Source organism: Esox lucius, chromosome 7 (assembly GCF_011004845.1).
Source record: "Esox lucius isolate fEsoLuc1 chromosome 7, fEsoLuc1.pri, whole genome shotgun sequence".
In the NCBI taxonomy this organism is placed as follows: domain Eukaryota; kingdom Metazoa; phylum Chordata; class Actinopteri; order Esociformes; family Esocidae; genus Esox; species Esox lucius.
In genome coordinates, this window is record NC_047575.1 from 28,092,530 (window position 1) to 28,114,894 (window position 22,365).

General features: G+C 38.8%; 1 protein-coding gene across 1 annotated transcript in view; it reads left to right on the forward strand.

The window, feature by feature from the left end:
- The window catches only part of gtf2ird1 (GTF2I repeat domain containing 1), a 35,973-nt gene extending 15,751 nt beyond the window's left edge, over positions 1–20,222 (forward strand). Inside the window, exons 11-27 of the mRNA XM_010902290.4 lie at positions 1,998–2,124; positions 6,090–6,133; positions 6,263–6,343; positions 7,302–7,418; positions 9,111–9,164; positions 9,576–9,653; positions 9,899–10,082; positions 11,052–11,113; positions 12,753–12,818; positions 13,307–13,574; positions 15,627–15,655; positions 17,452–17,499; positions 18,047–18,124; positions 19,056–19,248; positions 19,424–19,461; positions 19,705–19,814; positions 19,990–20,222. Coding sequence (XP_010900592.1) covers positions 1,998–2,124; positions 6,090–6,133; positions 6,263–6,343; positions 7,302–7,418; positions 9,111–9,164; positions 9,576–9,653; positions 9,899–10,082; positions 11,052–11,113; positions 12,753–12,818; positions 13,307–13,574; positions 15,627–15,655; positions 17,452–17,499; positions 18,047–18,124; positions 19,056–19,248; positions 19,424–19,461; positions 19,705–19,814; positions 19,990–20,058 — 1,646 coding nt within the window. The 3' untranslated portion in view covers positions 20,059–20,222. The remainder of the gene's footprint in view (positions 1–1,997; positions 2,125–6,089; positions 6,134–6,262; positions 6,344–7,301; positions 7,419–9,110; positions 9,165–9,575; positions 9,654–9,898; positions 10,083–11,051; positions 11,114–12,752; positions 12,819–13,306; positions 13,575–15,626; positions 15,656–17,451; positions 17,500–18,046; positions 18,125–19,055; positions 19,249–19,423; positions 19,462–19,704; positions 19,815–19,989) is intronic.
- Positions 20,223–22,365: the final 2,143 nt, after the last annotated feature.

Consider the following 22,365-nt stretch of genomic DNA (forward strand, 5'->3'; position numbering starts at 1 on the left):
CTCAAGCTGGCAAGAGAAAAAAAATCAGTTTTGTCCCTGAGCAAGGGACAAAAGCAGTTAAGATAAAAAATCATCCTGGGTCATTGCTAAAAAATAAGTATATGTATATATTCTTATCTGCTAAAATAACACTCTGCTATACACAAGTCACTGGGAGAGCAATTCACTTTTCAGAATAACCAACTAACTCTGGAACGTCTGAATGACTAAAATCTGAAGTTTAGTCCAGTCAAAGTCAGATCTAAACAGGAGTTGCTTCTCAAGCATCAGAGTTTGTGCTAGGCTTTTTTTTTCACAGACAACATGGCCGTTAAAATTCGAGAATTCCGGCCATATAGAACAGCTAATAGCCTACATTTAGAACAACTTATAGCCTACATTTAAACAGCAATAAAACACAAACTCTATGATTAGTCAACAGAATGAACTCTTCACAATCTTTGCGAACTGAGCATATAGGCTACATCTAGGGCTGTCGCCATTAGGCCTGATCGAAATAATTTGAGCCAGATGCCAATTATTTTTATAGACAACAATCTTTTTGCACAATCTTTTGCTTCCAAAATCATGTTTCCAATCTGAATAAGAGATTTTTAGGCCAGTGATTGAAACGTCTCAAGAAATGCCAATTATGTAACTTTCTTTAGGATGTCAGAGCTTTTGACAGCAAATGAGTTTCAGTATGTTTAAATCTAGTTTAGAATTGTTTTGTAATCCACCACAATGTAGTCTAATTTTGCAACATTATTATTTAATAGACAAACAAGTTTCAGTCACTTATTTGTAGCATCAACACTGATCAGCCAAACTAAATAACACTGAAGCATGTGTCTTGACTAATGTTGTAAGTCAAATTTTTTCATTACCAAACATATTCCCTAATATCGCTTGTTTGTTTTTTAAACCGGCCCGGGGATGTCTGCTTCGCCTTCGACATTTCAGAGTCATATGCTGGAGTTGCTGCCAGAGTGTGCAGCTTTTAATCTGGTGTCACACTGACCAAACACTCAATGTGAGCAAGCAGAGAATTGCTGTTTTCTTGGCAACAGATTATATGAGTCACACAATTTAGGCAAATTAGGCTATTTAATATGCTATTAATCTAATTATTTATTTGGCATATTTCCCACCGGAAATTTTGGCCGTTGATATTTTAATCTGCCAGACAAATGCACCTGATACCGGCGAAAAAACGGCATTTGCCGACTAACGTAAACCCTGCCAAGGATACAGTAAATGTTTCTGAGGGGCCAAGTTTTGACTTAGTTCCAAGGCACGAATTAAATAATGTTTTTAATTATACAATTAAATCAATTTCAATCACACTTTATAACAAGTATTTAATACATACACAATACAAACTATTACCCCAACTAAATTAGTAAAATGCACTAGCTAGCATTTCCCCCTTATTAACTACTAACATTATCTAGCTTGCTTTTGGCAAAGATAATGTCATTTGTAGAACAAGATTTGTCAGTGTATTTCCCACACTGGCAAGGTCTTACCACACTGGTGAAATTAAGATCTCATTGCTGTCTCGCTGTTTGACTTAGACTAATGTGATATGAGTCCAGCTAAGATGTAAAATATAGTTATGTTGGGCTGCATTGTGGTACTTTTCAACAGGAAAACCCAATCATGTAAGTTCATTGGCATGTAACAGCTATGTTTTTGGGCTAGTCTGGGAGATTGGCATCCGTAGATTCTATACATGTGTTAAGTATATGTTTTATGTTTAAATAACTGAAATTGTACACAAATATTAAATGTGTTTATTGCTAGTGTATTCAATGTTGACTTCAGATATTGTGCATGAAAATATAGATTTTCCCAGCTAGGCCATTATAGGAAAAATTGTCCAACTTGTCCTGATGGTGGCGAAATGTGCACCCACACCTTGAACCCTGGCATGATGTAATTCACTTGTAAAAGCTTGCTATGCGTCATGATTAATCTGGTCTTTGAAAATTTTTCTGTTATGTTGTGTCACAAAGCTGCTGGTAAGGTGGCCAAGGAGGAAGGCAAGCAAGACATAAGCACTACTTCCGAGGATAGTTTCCCTGACAACCTCCGAGTCCCATCGACTGTGCTGGAGCTGGCCAACAATCCTCACAGTAGCAGGTCTGTAGACATCTTAAGAGAAATCTGTTCTGGATTGCCCTCTCTGATTTTTGGTATTTTAGAGAAAAAAATGGCAGTGAATGCTTTCAGATCTTCAATCAAAACCTAATGTTAAATAAAGAGTTCCTGAGTGAAAAGAACAGAGCATTTGTATAATTATTTAATTTAATGAACAAAGTAATGCAACACACAGTGCCTTTGTATGCATCTGTGTGAAAAAAAATCATTCATAAAATAGTATTTGTTACATGCTTTGTAAACAATAGCTTGGCAATGTACATGAAATACCAGTATTGGGTCAATCCAGAGAGATTAGAAAGTAGTTGAGGTATATTTATTTAACTGGTATTTAATCTGGTAAGTAATTTGAGACCCAATTTTCTCTAAGTTTTATGCTGGACCACGTAAGCGGAGCCGGCAAAGAAGACTGATTTTCACCGACCGCCTACCTGTCCGCCCCTTGTTAGCGTAGTGGTTAGAGAAGCGGGCTTGTGAACGATAGGTCCCGAGTTCGTATCTCCTCGCAGGCAAAGTGAAGTCTGCATTGTGATTTATTCCGTATTGGCAAAAACTTTGCTGGCTAAGAACAGAAACCTGAAACTGTATACGGTTATATTCATTAATCCTCAATGGAATCCAGCGACTGCTGAAACGTGAAATGCTGTCATGTAGTAACTGACACTCAGCAAATGTACAGCTCCGTGGTGTAGTGGTTAATGACACAGCGTTTAACGTAGTTGACCTGGGTTCAAATCACGAGGTGGTCACATTTTCTATTGCTGGCCAGCTGAACTAGGCTTGCCTGGTTTCTTGATCGAAAACGTATTCATGTTACCTATAGTGTATATATAGCTTGGAGAAGAGAGCTATGCATTCGCATTGAAATCAACTCGATAGCCCCACTAGGACCCCTGGGAGAGACCTGCAAAGACCAGCCATTTGAATTGCCTATTCATTTGGAGAAATTGACTCCTCGGTTTTTCGTTAACTTATTCATGTCACCTTTAGACAATTCATGTCACCTATATATTGGCTGTGTAATTTCTTTTGCACATTTGTAGGACGTAATACACAAATAAAAATACTATAGCCTGTGTTCTTAGAAATAATCATTGTGTGTGTTCTTTTTAAGTCGTTATTTTCATATGATAAGACCTTCAATACAAGCACATTCTTGTATTCTTCAAATGTATTAACCATTTTAAACAAACATATTCTGTAATTCATAATTTTTTTGACTTCTATATAGTTTGATAATGACTCAGTAGATGAACTGATGTTCTGGCTGGATGTTGATGATGCAGAGGAGAATGTGTATGTTGATAGGGAAACATTTTATGCTAATGATGTTGAACAGCATTCGGTTCTGGTCTGGCGGTTCTAGTGTTAAATGAGCTTTCCAGTTACGTGATCAGACCCATTGAAAATACCATACTTTAAAAAGCTTTATCTCATCTTGTCTTAAAGTGATTTCCAATAATCGGTTGCATAAGTTTTCACCCCCTGTTGTCAGTATTTGGTAGGACACCTATGGCAGCAATTAAAGCCATGATATTGGATTAAACGAGAAATGGGGGATGTTCTTAGGGCAAACTGCAGAAGGAAGAGGAAGCACTACTTCCAACCATAGTAGGCAGGGCAGTTACAGCATGCATGGCCAGCCCAGACTAAGTGACCGATAAAGCTCTCCACATTTTAGCTTTAGTAGTAGACACCATGTTCAGTTATTGGAGTGCTATTGGTAGCTGAGACGATTAATTTTTATTTTCCATGGAACTAATAGTGTTCCAGAAAATCTGTTTGTGAAATATTGCCTTTGCTTCCTTGACTGCAATAGTGCACTAATACCATGATCCCCCCAAGGCCTGATCGTCAGTAGAGCTTTTGGACTTGCAACTATGCAACAAGACAGATAAACCGTAGCAGCAGTGTGGTTCATGTAAAACTGTGTGTTTGTGCTGTTGACTCCAGTATTAAAAGACTGAAATAGTTAATAAAAAAGTTGGACCACGTGGATAGTCTGGGTAGAGACTGAGTAATCATGTTGCAGTTATGGCTTTAACGTAGATGTACACCACTTTGGGGTAAATAGTCTCAGGTGGCGTTTTGAGTCCTTGGATGGGGACATACCTGTGCTGACTATTGATTAGCCTGGAGGACACTATGGTGTTGATTGCCGGGCTTTAGTCGATGAATTGCATTCTCATGTAGGTACTCCGCTTGTTCAGATGGGTGAGGGCCGTGCAAAACGATCTGGGATGTTGATGCTGATGTGAGCCATGATCAGCTTTTCAAAGCATTTGATAGTTACTGTTGTGAGTGCTAATTGATGATAATCATTTTAAGCAGATTGCCTTGGTGTTCTAGTGCAGAGGGACTATGGTGGTTGGCTTTGATACTTGGTATTATGGACTGGGTCATGGAGAGGTGAAAGATGTCTGTGAAGACACCTGCCAGCTGGTCTGTACAGATTTTGAGTAACGTACCATGATATTCCATCTGGCCCTGCCAGTTTGCGAATTGTTAACCTGTTTTAAAGTCTTACGTCAGCTACAGAGACTGATAGCAGATCTGCAGAACAGAAGGTGCTCTCATGCATGGTTTAGTGTTACATGGCTCGAAGCGAGCATTCAAGGCACTTAGCTCATCTGGTAAGCTTGCCTCGCCAGGCAGCTCATGGCTGGTTTTCAGTTTTTAGTCTGTGAGTTTGCAATGAGTGTTGTATGTTCACCAGAGGCAGACGCTAAGACCACTAGCCCACCACCATAGCCCTAAATGGCAGGTCTGGACTTCAGCACGAGTTGCAGGGCACCTGGGCAATGGAGTAGGACATTTATACCTCCAAAAAACAAGCATTTGTAAGGCTGAAAAACACCACATTAAATTTTTTTGGAAACTTTCTAGTCAGTGTTCAGACCTCCTCAACCCAATGAGATGTTACGATTTGAAATGAGCCTTTCATGCTTAAATGTTGCTGAGTTAAAGCTGTCCTGCATTAAAGATTGGGGGTTACAACTACTCATTAGTGGTCAGTATGCAGACAACAAAATCGATGCTAGTGCGACAGATTACTCATGTGTTTTTTTAATTTGTTTCTGCTTGCAATGCATTTGTTGCTCGGATGCAGTTATAATTCATGCATTTGGATGATGCTAATATTGCAAATTCCAGACTGGGTCAGGGGTGAATATTGACTCCATAAGCCTTCAAGAACAACTCAGGGTAACTAGAATTTCCCCCAAAAATGAATCTAGGTCAAACTATCCCTTTAACGGTTGTTTCAGTGTACAAAGCATGCAGCCTGTAGTAAAAAGATTAGATTGGCCTGTACATTAACATTTATAATGTATATATTATAATGAGAGTAATAACAATTACACTTAGATGCTTTATGTATAATACAAAATGTTTTTGTATTCCATCATGATTATTATTAATGTAAATTGTTTTTTTCACTAGAAACGCCAGCCTAATCTCAGGAGTTTATAGGTTTGAAATAACACACATTGCAGTGCAATGTTTGAGGCAGTTGAGTGTTGCTTGAATTAACTGCTACAGCTACTCAGCAGACAGTTTAACACACACACACACAGCTCTGAGGCATCTCGAGCTGATGAGTGACAAGAATAATTGTAGGATGTGTTTATCAATTTGAAAATGCCCTGACTATCATTTATGTATATTAAGCTGACCTTGACCACCTAGGTGGTCAAATATGGAAAGTATAATTTTTAAAACAGTACGTCTTAATTTTTTCACTGAAATATGTGATTATTCCCTGTTTTACTGAATGGGTGGCAACCCTAACTCTAGACAATTTGATCACTGTTTCTAGCTAATTTTGACACACTGACAGATGTATTCATTGACTGCTACATGTCCATCACTTGTAATGGACAAATCACAATAAGTCAATTTCTCATCAATTGAAATTGTGCATTGAGAAGATTTGTTTTCTCTTTTAGATCGACAAGCTCTTGTGTGAGTCCATTGGTTGACTGCGAAGCAGGTAGGTGACAAGGCAAAGCTGAGGCATGGTATTGTAACACTGGCATGCAAACCATTAACTCTGGAACTCCAGAGGGTTTCATTTAGCATGGTGCCCTGCCATCTGAACTGTTTACTCTTACTCCTTTAGGACCTTCAGGAGATTGCATTCCCTTGAAAAAGATCAAAACTGAGCCCCCAGATGGGGAGATCATCCAGGTGACTGTACCAGGTATGTTTTATGATTTTTATAATAGATTTTACTGTTAAACAGATCAAATCTATGGGAGCTATGTATCAGTATATTCAATATTAATATAAAAGGCAGTCTTAGACATATCAAAATGTGTTTAGAGAAAAAATATCAGGAGAATTAAACAAGACTCAATAACCCTGGATTTGTCCATGGACTGGGATGTGTATGTACTTGCTTGCTTTAATCCTGGTACATGTTATTTCCTTTGTGCAACAATCTCTAGTGGTCACCATGGTCTTGTGAGACCATTCCCCTAAACCCTTACCTCTGTAGTGTCCCTACACTCTTCTCCATGCGCACGCAAGACCTGCCTGACCCTATTATATCATCCCAAATTTGGTCTATAGTAGCTTGCTTTTCTTTTGCTCTGTGCCCAGTACTAATCTGAAATTATTTGGATGCTAGTTCACTGCTTCTCACTCACACCTCTACCTGGGTAGTTACTGTTGCAATAGTTAACAGGCTTTGGCGACAGATTTGGCAAGATACTGCAAGCTAACTTACAAGATAGCAGAATATTTAAATAGCTAGCCGACTAGCTCATTTGTTACTGTACAAAATCAGTTGTTTGCTCATTTCAGAAGTTAGAAACGTGTTGATTGTATCATCTCTTTGCTGTTAGCCTACAGTGAAATAAAGTAAACATGAACCAATCAAACTAAACTTTGTGCGTGTCTGACCAATAGGATACTTTGATCTGGCTCTAGCAATGGTCAGTCTGTGTTTTCATGCTAACCCAAGGTAACTCATTGGTCAGTCTGTTGTCATGCCAACCCCTGGTAACTCATTGTGCCGTGAGAGGGACTGCAGTGGGGTTGCCAAAGGCACAAAGAGATTAGGCTACTCACTCCTGATACCCAGCAACCTAACCCTGTACTGTCTATTCCTAAGATACACAAATACCACTCACCCTCTGTCGTGTCTCCTCCTCCAGAAGCAAGTGTTTCAGTGGAGGAGCCCAGTGAGCCTCCAGTCGACTCGGCTGCAACAGCAGTGGTGACGGCCAATCCGCCACAGGCTGCTCCCCGCCACCTCCTGGAGACCCACCCAGGTAACTGCAGCCTCACCTCATACCCCCTAATACCCTCACGGCTGTGACAGGACTGTCCAGGCCCGGCGCTATCCTGGGCCCACCACCCCCAACACGTTGTCTCCCACCGTTAGGGGGCTAGGTTACCAACACAAGTATGAAACCACTTTTCACAGATTCTCTTTCCTTGCCCCCTGTCTTACACTTTGTACTCCACCCCTAGTTGCTGGTACCCAGTATCGCCCCTTATCCCACCCACCTTGCCTCTTTTAAACCTGTAACACACTAAGAGGCCGACTACTCTGAAAACACTATTTGATTGTATTGTTTTAATATTTTTTAGTAGTACATTTATTTTGCTTTCATCATGATGTCATTTTCATTTTATAATCTGTTTGGGGCTGGATTTCATAAGCAGTACCTCAGATTTAACATAGCTTTCAGTCAAGCCTATTATTCCACTAAACAAAAAAATAAAACAAACAAATGACTAAATCTCTTTCCTGAGTTTGGAATTAATGGCATAATCTTTGAAGCATCCAGAGCAGTTGTAATTGCAATAATTATAACTTTTCTACCAAAACTGTTTCTTAAGCGTACTGATTTTCATCTGGACTCCATTTCAGGTTTGACTGTATAGTATGCACCGTACACACCATCTCTTAACCCTAGCCCCTGGAGCCCGACCCTTTATAGAAGCCCCAGCTAGAATTATCCTTTTCCTCTTGCTTCCTTTCTCTACCAGTTATGTGATTTTTATTTTTGAATCCCTTTTAAGATACCTCAACACCCAGTTTGGTAGAACAAGACGATTCTTTCCTCCACCCTAGTCACCCACTCCCTAGACCCAGACACCCATCCCATAGCAATGCTTGTAGTTTAGAAGTGCAAGGTAACTAAGAACACTTGATTACGTTACATTCTCTTTTTGAACTGTAATTCTTAGTTGTGCTATAGTTGTGTGGATATGCTTGACTGAGTGCTACTCCATTTGTGCCATCATTGCTAGAGTGAAAATTGGTCTAGGACCAGGCTAAAGCTGTACCCCAGTTATTTGGGATTTCATATTTCAAAGAGTAAAGAAAATGAATAGTACTCAAGTGTCTACGCTAACCTGTAGTCTAGATTATTAGACATTTTGTTTGTTTTATTTGGTTTCTTTGATGTTATGTTGAATTCTTTTCCATCAATGATCAACCAAGGAAACAAAACATGGGTAAGTGCAGAAATTGTACATTAGAGTTCAGTGTGTATTATAAAAACAATTCCACAGCCAATAATGTTCAACTTCCATATATGTAACCAGGAAATCATATACTACATTGTTTGTCTTATTATCAATGGCAAACAGTGTACACAGTTTTAGTTCTAGACAGAGATTGATATAACAAATATCATTATCGCACATTAAGTCAGACTTTGGTAGTACCTTTTGTTTTCTACTCAAACCTCAATCATAAGACAAAAAGATACCATAAGCCCTCCGATATACACAAACAAGCTGAAAGTTGTAGTTTGAAAGACAAAAATATACAACAACGAAAATGTACTTAAAGTATTACCTTTAGTATATCCAAGTAGCTCCTCTAATTTGGTCCCAAACTCCTTAAAAGACTGTCCATTTTGGCTGGACATACTATTTTAAGTTTTTACGTGAAACTTTTAAAACAAGGCTTACCAACCCATCTAATTTCTTTGCCTTCTTCCTTTTAGCTGAAGCACTGTCACCTAAACCAGCTTCACAAAGCCTCAGAAGATCTCCTGAAGGTACAGTAAGATGGAAAATCACCTCAATGCACTGTAGGCTTCCAACAGTTATTGTTTTAAAGTTATCTGTGATGTTGGGGGTGGAAAGTAGCATAGCAGTTAGAGCATCTGACAAGTTATCGAAAGGTTGCTAGATCGCATCCATGCAAGGTGAAAAATGTCTTTCTAAATGTCCATCTATCCCTAAGCAAGACAAATTACCTCAGTTGCTTCCAGGTTGTTGCTGTAAATGGGAATGTGTTCTCAGTCTTACATAGTAAAAGAATTAAAACTATTGTTTTACCATTTTTGCACTTTCCGAATCAATGTAAATGCCTCATGAACCACTTTTTTAATAAGACTGCAGTTTCAGTGCATTGGAATTTTATGTCCTTTTTACTAATACATTTACATTCTTCTTTGGTCCTACAGGAAATCTTGCTGAGGACATAGGTGAAATGATCCTCCAGCTTAGGAGGCAAGTGGAAAGTCTATTCAGCACTAAGTACGGTAAGCTGCCGAATTAAACTTTACTCAATGCATACTCAATATTCCAACCCTGGCCCAGCATAAGCAACTGACTCACGCATAAATCATGAATTGCACAGACTTAACTCAATCATTTCTACACCTCCTTATTATATTCTGGCCTTTCTAAAAAGAGGAATGATTCTTAAATATCTATTTAACTATCATAGGCTGTATAGTAATTTGGCATAAAATGACCCACCCCCCTCCACTTTTACTTTCTGTAGCTGAGGCGCTTGGACTACCTGAGCCTGCGAAGGTGCCCTACTCCAAGTTTCAGATGTACCCAGAGGATCTGTGTGTTACAGGGTTACCTGAGGGCATGGCTTTCCGCAGGCCCAACTGTTTTGGTGCGACCAAGCTACGAAGGATCCTAACGGTCGGCAGCCAGATTCAGTTTGTCATCAAAAGGTCTGACGTCATACGTGATGAAGTTGGGGAAGGGAAGAACCTCTTAGGGAAAATCTATGCACACCTAGCAGTGATTCAGGAAATTCCACATAGGCTACATTTTATGCTGTGATTTGGAGGTGGTGGTATTATGGTTTGGGGCTGCTTTGCTGGCTCAGGGGCTGGCCAACTTACCAACGTATAGTCAACCAATTGTACCAGATAATTTTTTTAGGAGAATGTGAGGCCATCTGTCAAATAGCTGAAGCTGAACCATCTGAATATTGCAAAAGGACAATGATCCAAAACATACAAAGCTACATCAGAAAGAGGATATGGAATGGCAGTCAAAGCTCATATCTCAATCTTATGAAAATGGTGTGAAGGGACATTAGGCAGGTCATGAATGTAAGAAAGCCCTTGAACATGGTACAGATAAAGCTGGACTGTAAAGAGGAGTGGTCAAATGATTCCTCCCAGTCGATGCAAGAGAATAATAAGCGAACAAATAAAAGACTGAGTTACAAGAAATTGCCACATTAAGTTATTTCAGCCAATAGGGGCAACACCAGCTATTGAAGCTAGGATTGTACACCAGCTATTGAAGCTAGGGTGTACTGTACACCCCTAGCTTCACACTATGACATTTCTGTAGATTTCTGATGAATGAGTTAATGCATTGGGTCGTCTTTCAGTGTAATTTGTTGAATTAGGTTACCTTCCTGTCACTAGTGTTGAAGTGAAGCTTTCTTAATGTCATTTATCAGTCAGTTTTTGTTTTATTAAATATTAAACAGAACAATATGTAACATACCATTTCTATTTCAGTAACATTTGTGAATTGGCTGTGGTTTTTAAAACTTTTCTTAGGCCCTGTATGTGATGGTACATGAATGAAACTATAAGAGCAGGATATTGCATGCAGGCTTCTTTAAATATATTTTTTTAGTTTTTTGTTTAAACAATATTTCTTTGTGGTTTCCTCTCCAGGCCAGAACTGTTAACAGATCAAGTGAAGCTAGAGCCACCACCTCTCCCGGCCTGTGATTCAGGTGTTTAGTATTCTGATTGTATTATTGTTGTATGAATGTTTGTTTTGTTACAGTTAAGTTCTTCTAGATAAGCTAATGACAAGAGAACATCTGTGTTAAGATTCTCTCTCAGGAAGTCACGCTCTATCAACCTCAGGAATGTGTGATTGACCATTTCATAAATCTCACATTCCAAGTAAATTTAAACAAAAACGTTTTACCATTAAAGGGTGGTTTATGTTGTTGTATGTGTCTTTTAAGCCTTTAAATCGATCATTGTCCCATGTGAAATTAAGGGATCAGACTCACTTTAGAAGAACGTTACAAGCCTACTATATGATTCTGTGTTATTTCATAGTTTTGATGTCTTCACTATTAGTCAAAATGTCATTGAAAGATGGGGTATATCCAAACTTTTGATTGATAGCTCCTTAAAGGTGCATTATGCAAGTTATGCCACCTATCAGCAGTTGAGTTGAATATCGGTTCTATAACTCCATTAGGATCTGACACTATCATTAACTGCGAGCATACTGACCGGTCTGAAGCAGTGTCACCTCCAACCGTTGATGCTGGAGCAATGATTACAGACTTTAATTTTAGATGTGGTTGAATACAGAGTAAACAGTTAAACCAATCAAAATGTCATCTTGGATATCTATTGCGTTAGATGCCTTGCCATATTTCAGAGACTCTTTGATGGCTAGCTAGCGAACATGAAAACATAATTTGTAGGCTAGCTCTAGTTTTAACAATAATGTGTTTAGACCAGTTTCCACAAGGCTAAATCTAGCTTAAAGGCAATGTAATTGCTTCTTCCGAGCAATAGTCTCTTATGCTTTAGGTTTGGTCAAATAACCTACAATGAATGCTCGTTTTTCTTTATCCTTTGCAAAGAACACCAGGTTTTAACACAATTTTCCAGCAGGAAATGGAATGAAGTCTGCTCGGACACATAACTAAGCTAGCTAACGTTAGCTTTTCGTCTCGACCAAAAACGTATGAGAAACCTTGCTAAAACGTATCTGCGCTCATACAAATGAAATAAACAAGAACATCCAGGTCAAATAATTGTTTCTCGGTCATCATCAGTCTAGTAATTTACACCTGACTTTCGTTGACTATCTAGCTAAATAAGGTATGTCATATAACTTTACTTCTCAGGTAGAAAGGTAGTCAACTCTGCATTACTGGCTATACAAACTTCAGCTCTCGCCATCTAATAAATGCCAAATCCAAATTTACGCTGTTTTTACTCTGTGCTTTTCTGATGCTCGCGTTGCTTCCGTCTATTTTAGTTTCTGGAGCGATCGGTGGGCACGAACCCAAACAAAGCCTTTCATTGGCCCTCACCTCACACTCCTTCAAAGAAGTACACACCTACAGACATCCCGACCTTCTATGTTTTTACCTGCAACCGCAGCAGTGGGGATAGTGCCAGTCCTTGACACTCTGCCAGAGACTGTTTTTTTATGTTAACTGATGATATGTAAGGGTTATTATTACCTAAGGAACCTTTAACTCTTACATATTTAAATGAAAAGTTCTAGAGTTAAGCTAGTGATTTGGATCAGTATTTCTCTGGGTAAATTTGGATAGGTTTGGTGAACTGGCATTATTCACTGCATGTTTAGACAACTGATGATATGTGTTTTCACAGATCTTGACTCTAAAGATGCTTTGACAGAAGATATTGGGGCTGATTCAAAAAGACCAGGCTTCTCAGGTAATAAGGACTATTCTGTTTTTGTGTTTCAAAGGGGAATAAGTATAATAGTTTCCCTTTTCAAATTTACAAGCTCTTCCAAAAAACAAATGTAATCTCACCTTGTCTCATACATATCATCAGAGAAATAGTAGCTAGGCTAATAATAAGCTACAGTAATGCTAATTAGATAGACATGACCTAGCTAGCAAACATGCAGATAAATTATGGCTTTAGCATGCAAGCTTACCAGTTGTAACATGTAACTTATAAATGGATAGATTAACCATAACATGCTATCTAATATGCTATTCTTACCCAAGTGGATGATTACCAAAGTACAACATAGGTTACAGGAGAGATATTAAGTTCTTAGACAAGGCATGCTGGCTTCTGGCATGGTCTGGGCCTTGGCTTGATGGAGCACGTCTTGTATGCCGCAATTTAGCTTCAAGCTGCAAATGTTTATTCGAAATAAGTTAAACAATGTTATATGATTTTATTGACAGATAGCTTAGAGGCCAAGCTGTCCAGGATTGACCTGGCCAACACCCTGAGAGAGCAGGTCCAGGATTTGTTCAACAGGAAGTATGGGGAGGCACTTGGTATCAAATACCCTGTCCAGGTTCCTTACAAGAGGATCAAGAGCAACCCAGGCTCAGTGATTATCGAGGGCTTGCCCCCTGGCATCCCCTTCAGGAAACCTTGTACCTTTGGCTCACAGAACTTGGAGAGGATCTTGGCAGTAGCTGATAAGATCTGCTTCACCATCACCAGGTGGACAAGTCGTCCTTCTCAATTTCATGGGGTTGTAGAGATAAGGCATATGGCATAGCTTTTCAACTATTGACCTCCGGGGACAACATCATGCTGACACATATTTACAGTGCCTTTGAGAATGTATTCAAGCCCCTTCACTTTCTCCAAGATTTGTTGTTATAGACCTAATTTAATCATTTATTCTATCAATTTACATTCAATAACCAAAAATGACAAACCAAAAACAGCTTCAGCTTTTAAAAAATAGGAAATATCTTATGTACATAAATGTTCAGACCCTTTCTTTAGTACTTTCTAGATGTGCCTTAAACAGCAATCATTGTTATATGTCTTCTTGGGTATGCCGTTAACAGCTTTGTGCACATGGATTTGGGCAGTCTCCCATTTTGTTCAGTCACCTTACTGTCTTTTTCTCATGTTTATTTTTCCGGAATTCAACCCCAAAAATATTATGAATTCATTTAAAGTATTTTAATATAAAAATTCAAATTCTAAAATCTGAGATCTAAACTGGCATTTTTTACTAGGAGCATGTGCTTGTAAGCAAAAATATCTAGGCACACGGAAATTAATTTAAGAGCACAATTCATTTGTTTGGGGATAGGTTTGTCTCCAGGGCTGAAAATTAACCACAGCAATTATGGACAGTAACAGAACCTTCTTGATTATGAGAGATACTTAAAATAGAAATTGTTTTTTTTTTTGCTTTCAATCAGGCACGTTATTCTCCAAACTCCAACTCTTTACTAAGTCCTTATTGTATAAGTGAAAGTCCTGCACAAACGTTTCTGTCAATATACCTGGTTATATACATTTCTCTAATGTAGCAGATACAATTGCTACATTAAGGTCAAGTTTAGGGATTGCGTACAGGCAAGCCCCTTAGCTCCGGTCAGCTGTTAATCATGAGTGAAACCAAACAGTGCCAGAAAGATGCTGAAAATCGATTTTCCGGACATCCTGTTAAGTTTTGTTTTTGAGCCAATGATGGCTTAACAGATTTGGGGTAATTTCAATGATGAGTTGATTAGAGAGTAGCTGAAGGCCAGTATCTGATATGTGAGATTTTGATTGATATTTTTCTGTGGAACATTATACATGATATGACATGATATGCACGCGCAATGAGAGCAGATGAGGTCTTTAAGATCTATAATGCATTTCCAATGTACACAATTCAATTTTATTTTAATCTGTTAGCAAAGTTATGTTAGAAACAAATGTAGAATTGCGTAGAAATGTAGAAACACTACAACCACGAGAGAATGTGTTTTCTGGGTAGAAATTGGTAATTGGTAATGGCGCATTTGCAAAAACTTGAGTTTGTAAATTTTACCATCTACAATTGTAGATTCCTGAATATAGTCCAGTAATATTAATAATAATTTCGACCTAATTTTGCCTACTCTAAAAGTGCCACAAATCTGGAAGAACATTGAGCTCTGCACGCGGTACCTCTGCTTCTACTTCCAAACAGCCACTCTATGATAAAGGCCTGATGGATGGAGTGCTGAAGAGAGGCTTGTCCTTCTGGCAGGTTCTGAAGCTCTGTTTGAGTGGTGATTGGGTTATTGGTCACCACCTGGACCAAGGTTTGGGTGGTTCAAAACCTTTTCCATTTCACAATTATGGAGCCCACTGTGTTCCTGGTGAACTTTGAATGCTTTAGCTTGGTTAGATTTTGATAGAACTTGCACTGTGTATGACCTTATATAGACAGGTGTGTGCATTTCTAAATCATGTCCAGTCATTGAATTTGCCTCACCTGGGCTCAAGAATGAGCAAAGGATGCATCTAAGCTCAGTTTGAGGTTTCATGAAAAAGGGTCTGAATATAATTACACAAGGTATTTCAGATTTTCAATAAATTGACACACATTTCTAAAAATATATTTTCACTTGGTCATTATGGGGTATTATTTGTAAATTGGCTAAATAGATATATTTAATTAACTATAGCTTAATTATATAACAAGAAACTGAAAGGCACTGTATTTTCTTGCTTGACAGTCCTTCGATTATGTTAATATTCAGTCTTTGTTTCTTGCAGACCTTTCCAAGGACTCATCCCTAAACCAGGTAACCCTCCTGTCTATTAATTAAGTCCATAATACATGTTTTGTGAAATTCTGAGGAACGGTGAATTGTTAGGAATTGTCCTATGAGAACTCACAATGTTAATGTACAATTGTAAGGGAACCAGCAGGAAATGTACATCTACATAGCTACATACAGTGGGACAAAAAAGTATTTAGTCAGCCACCAATTGTGCAAGTTCTCCCACTTAAAAATATGAGAGAGGCCTGTAATTTTCACCATAGGTACACTTAGACACATAGGTACATCGGTAACTATGAGAGACAAAATGAGAAAAGAAAATCCAGAAAATCACATTGTAGGATTTTTAATGAATTTATTGGTAGATTCCTCTGTAAAATAAGTATTTGGTCACCTACAAACAAGGTGATCTGTAACTTCTTCTTTAAGAGCCTCCTCTGTCCTCCACTCGTTACCTGCATTAATGGCACCTGTTTGAACTTGTTATCAGTATAAAAGACACCTGTCCACAACTTCAAACAGTCACACTCCAAACTCCACTATGGCTAAGACCAAAGAGCTGTCAAAGGACAACAGAAACAAAATTGTAGACCTGCACCAGGCTGGGAAGACCTAGTGAATGACCTGCAGAGAGATGGGACCAAAGTAACAAAGGCTACCATAAGTAACACACTACGCTGCCAGTGACTCAAATCCTGCAGTGCCAGTTGTGTCCCCCTGCTTAAGCCAGTACATGTCCAGGCCCGTCTGAGGTTTGCTAGAGAGCATTTGGATGGTCCAGAAGAGGATTGGGAGAATGTCATATGGTCAGATGAAACCAAAATAGAACGTTTTGGTAAAAACTCAACTCGTCATGTTTGGAGGAGAAAGAATGCTGAGTTGCATCCAAAGAACACCATACCTACTGTGAAGCATGGGGGTGGAAACATCATGCTTTGGGGCTGTTTTTCTGCAAAGGGACCAGGAGGACTGATCTGTGTAAAGGAAAGAATGAATAGGGCCATTTTGAGTGAAAACCTCCTTCCATCAGCAAGGGCATTGAAGATGAAATGTGGTCTTTCAGCATGACAATGATCCCAAACACACCGCCCGGGCAACGAAGGAGTAGCTTCGTAAGAAGCATTTCAAGGTCCTGGAGTGGCCTAGCCAGTCACCAGATCTCAACCCCATAGAACATTTTTGGAGGGAGTTGAAAGTACGTGTTGCCCAGCGACAGCCCCAAAACATCACTGCTCTAGAGGATATCTGCATGGAGGAATGCCAGCAACAGTGTGTGAAAACCTTGTGAAGACTTACAGAAAACGTTTGACCTCTGTCATTGCCAACAAAGGGTACATAACATAGTATTGAGATTAACTTTTGTTATTGACCAAATACTTATTTTCCACCATAATTTACCAATAAATTCATAAAAAATCCTACAATGTGATTTTCAGGATCTCATTTTGTCTCTCATAGTTGAAGTGTACCTATGATGAAAATTACAGGGCTCTCATCTTTTTGAGTGGGAGAACTTGCACAATTGGTGGCTGACTAAATACTTTTTTGCCCCACTGTAACAGCAGGTGATGTCTATATGCAAAGGTCAGGGATTATATTGTTCCCAGATGTTTCTGCCCAAATTTCCAGGTCTGGTGGAATTTAAAGGCTTTCATTAACTAATTAGAATCAAAATGAATCAAAATATTTAGAATCAAAATGTATTTTCAAGCTTACTGCAGATTATTTACACATTTCAAAATTGAACAATAAGTATGAAGGGTTTCTGTTTTTCCTTTCCTAAATACCTAATTACATTCCATTCTTGTCTCTCTAAGCACCTCGCCGGATAACTTTATTGAAGAAGGCCTATGCTTCAATAAGTGGTGAGCATTCTAATTGTCTTCCCTGTTATTTTTTATGCTTTAAGATTATTTGGTTTCAAATGCTATCCAGAGAAAGCAAAAATAACATATACAGTACACTTACTTTGCTTCACAAAGTAGTATCACAGTTTTTAGCAGCAGAGTTGGCAAACACAACTCGATTAAGTTTTCTTTTTAACCGGGTTCATGGACATGCTGCTACAAGATTAAAGAATTGATGGTAAAGTTGTAATTTATAGCACCTGGAAGGTGGAGGTTCCCTTGGGCACAACTTTTAACTTGGCCTTTATTAAAGGCATTGTGGTATAATTGTTGAAAAAAAATTGATATTTGTTTGGCTAATTTAAAGTGGTGAACCTTGTTCTCTCCTTCAGGGATCAGTGGTTATAGACAGCCTGAAGTTTTGTGGACCTTTAAGAAAAGAGCTGCTGCTATTAGCAGTTGCTAATGGCAATTGTAACAAAAGATTATCAGACTCAACTGCGTACATGTTTTGTTTTCTTTATCTCATCAATTTTGTTTGACTCCTCTAATCCTAAACCAACAGATGATGAAGAGGTCAATCGCATGGGGGAGAAGGTGATCCTCCGTGAGCAAGTGAAAGAACTTTTCAACCAGAAATATGGTAAGTAAACAGTATATAATTGATTCATAAGATATAGTAGAACCAAAATACAGCTATTAACATCAATGTTGTGCTTTATTACCAAAGTCACAAATCATAACTTACATTTAAAGGGGCACTGTGTAGAATTCTGCCTCTAACGTTTAAAAGACATTTAAACAACACGACTTGTCTCCTGTTCTTCCCATACCAAATGAGATCTGGTGTGGTTTGGGATTGGGTGGTTTGGGATTGGTGGATAGTACTGCGAGCGTCTAAAGCCAGTGTGAAGAAACCATACATCAGTGCATACTGATAGACGGATGAGTGAGAATGTGTGAATATCACAGGCACTCATTACAACTCTGTAGAAAAAACAATTTGAAACATTAACTTAAACCCATAACTGCAGAGGTCTTTGGTAATTTATGCCTGTATTTATGCTAGTAGTACAGTAAAAATCTTACATATGGCCCCTTTATGTAGAATACTTCATTAGACTTTGATTAAAATCAAAGGAATGTCTCTGAAATGGCAGTGCAGACAAAGGCACTTCACCAAATGGCTGACATGCATATTCAGTATGCTTTGATTCCAGATTATTTCACAGCCAATGGAAATTTCAAATGGACTGTGCACAATTGGCCAAGCACTAGTTGGGTAGACAGGGCATTCTAGTAACAATGCACTTTAGCAATTGTGGTGGGCTAGGCATCAGCAAGCTGACTGAGATCAAAATTCCTCCAATAATGTTTCTTCCAACACATTGTTTCGAAGGACTGGTCCTATTTGCTTCATTTCTCTATCCTGTTAGATTTGGCCACAATGACAAAAAGTTATTACTACCAATTTGAGAGCATACCACGAGATTTGGAGAAAATTTTGGTAATAAAAAAAAATTATTATGGGAGTTTAGATTTGCCTAAACCTGACTAAATTGCATAATTTTTAGGTGATGCTTTGGGCCTGAACCGCTCCGTCCTAGTCCCATACAAGCTGATTCGAGCCAGTCCCGACTCTGTGGAAGTTAGTGGCCTTCCAGATGATATTCCCTTCAGAAATCCCAACACTTATGACATAGTCCGCCTGGAAAAGATCCTTCAAGCCAGAGAGGAAATCACAATCAATGTCAAGAGCCAGCTACAGTGAGTGTCTGAAATTAATCATTTAAATGTGGTGTTTAAATGTGGAGTTTTTGGAAATGTCCAAGATTGTGAATTTAAAAAATCTGAAAGATTGAGAAACAAACTCAAAGCCATGCTCCCATCTCTGCCCCTCCACAGAATCTACATTTATTGTTCATGTTTTTGTTTTCTACAGGCCTTTTGCAGAAATATGCACCCAAGCTTGTAACACAGGTAACGATTATTACACTAGCAATTTATTTTTCTTTAAAAGACGCAATGCACACCATAAGGACATCGGACAAGTTCTTTAAAGTACACATTCTCAAATCCTTATCTGCTTACCCAGAGTACTGCTAGTTTACAGTGTTACCTGGCAGTTAATTAGAGAGCTAGAAGAAAAACAAGCAGTTATCAGAGTCCAGAGGCCAGTACTTCAGATGTACGTTTAAAATGAGTGTGGTTTTGTGTTTTAAGAAGGGAAAGAGGTTTCTACCAATCGACGCAAGCGCAAAAGAGTCCTGGAAAGCAGCCGAGTGTCCATACCTTCCGATTCAGGGGTTTCAACCAATCAGATTCCAGTGATGGTACGTGGTAATGACAAAACTGTTTTACAACTGCTTGTTGTATATAAGTGGTCATTATCAATCATCAAAAATACAAATAAATTGCTCTGATTCTATGCTTTCATATTGTGTCACCAGGATAACTGATCTTTCTCATGGCTAATGATCTACATTCTTTGTCTATGTCTACTTTTAGCAATGGCCTATGTACATGGTGGACTACAGTGGCATGAATGTGCAAGTCCCTGGGAAGGTGAAATACTAGAAGAGAAGAAAACAGAAAATGTGTTACAAGAAGGGGATAGAAATTAGAGGACGTTTTCAAACAGTACTTACACTCACCTAAAGGATTATTAGGAACACCTGTTCAATTTCTCATTAATGCAATTATCTAATCAACCAATCACATGGCAGTTGCTTCAATGCATTTAGGGGTGTGGTCCTGGTCAAGACAATCTCCTGAACTCCAAACTGAATGTCAGAATGGGAAAGAAAGGTGATTTAAACAATTTTGAGCGTGGCATGGTTGTTGGTGCCAGACAGGCCGGTCTGAGTATTTCACAATCTGCTCAGTTACTGGGATTTTCACGCACAACCATTTCTAGGGTTTACAAAGAATGGTGTGAAAAGGGAAAAACATCCAGTATGTGGCAGTCCTGTGGGCGAAAATGCCTTGTTGATGCTAGAGGTCAGAGGAGAATGGACTGATTCAAGCTGATAGAAGAGCAAATTTGACTGAAATAACCACTCGTTACAACCAAGGTATGCAGCAAAGCATTTGTGAAGCCACAACACGCACCACCTTGAGGTGGATGGGCTACAACAGCAGAAGACCCCACCGGGTACCACTCATCTCCACTATAAATAGGAAAAAGAGGCTACAATTTGCACGAGCTCACCAAAATTGGACAGTTGAAGACTGGAAGAATGTTGCCTGGTCTGATGAGTCTCGATTTCTGTTGAGACATTCAGATGGTAGAGTCAGAATTTGGCGTAAACAGAATGAGAACTTGGATCCATCATGCCTTGTTACCACTGTGCAGGCTGGTGGTGGTGGTGTAATGGTGTGTGGGATGTTTTCTTGGCACACTTTAGGCCCTTTTGTGCCAATTGGGCATTGTTTAAATGCAACGGCCTACCTGAGCATTGTTTCTGACCATGTCCATCCCTTTATGACCACCATGTACCCATCCTCTGATGGCTACTTCCAGCAGGATAATGCACCATGTCACAAAGCTCGAATCATTTCAAATTGGTTTCTTGAACATGACAATGAGTTCACTGTACTGAAATGACCCCCACAGTCACCAGATCTCAACCCAATAGAGCATCTTTGGGATGTGGTGGAACAGGAGCTTCGTGCCCTGGATGTGCATCCCACATATCTCCATCAACTGCAAGATGCTATCCTATCAATATGGGCCAACATTTCTAAAGAATGCTTTCAGCACCTTGTTGAATCAATGCCACATAGAATTTAGGCAGTTTTGAAGGCGAAAGGGGGTCAAACACAGTATTAGTATGGTGTTCCTAATAATCCTTTAGGTGAGTGTATAATCGCAGTTCCAGCTTTACCCGAGTGCTGTTACTTAAACTCTGCTGACTGACTAAAAAAGTTTGGACATTTCTTAATATTGGCCTGGGTAGAAGGTTGAGGAGGAAAAAAATCTGTACGTAATTTGTTGCAGGATAAGTGCTTTCTTTGCTTTTGTCTCCCCCACAAGTCCTGAACCCGAAGGTGCTTTCTTGATACCCCCATTTCAAAATTCTCTACAGAAGAGAAGTGATTCAAACTGAAGGGTTATGTTATGGAACTTAAAATCATTGTATTCATCATTTTAGGTCATTTATCTGATCCATTAAGTCTTTGTTATGGGGTGTAACTACGACACAAGTGTTGGATCAATCTGGTTTTACAACATTCAGATATTTGTATGATTATTTATTTATTTATTTTGAAGATGGAAAAAAAACTATGTGCAGGGATGTAAATTACAATGTTCAGTAATCTAAATACTGAATAAAATGTCTCTACAACACTAACTACTACTGTATGTAACTCAAAGTATATCAACTGAAATATGTTTGTCTTCAGGTGTGCGTACCGGTATTCTGCGTGGTAGGAATAACCCAAGGTGATAGCACTATATCTAAGGCAAATGTTCATATTTTGTAAAACTTCTCATGGCTTAATTTTCTTATGTTTGTAGCACATCAGTGCTATTTGAAATGTCTCATTAAGTCATCATGAATGTAACGTGTAAAAGAAGGAATGGTCTGTGTTATCCTGTAACGACTGTCTCTGGATTCACCAGTATTTATATGCTGTACCTTAATGCCATTTAGGCCTTTCAAAATAAAATGTGTTGCCTTGCACTTTTATTGGACTGCAGTGATTTTGTGTGTGGAAAAGAAAATATATAAACCTACTGCCTTTGTATGATTGTGTCCCTTAGAAATATGGTACATTCATAGAGAACCTATTTTGACAATGGAGAATACTGTAGGTTGTTTACGATAAAACGATCTGCGAGGCAACAGATCTTCAGTTCTGCTAAAACCACTGCATCCT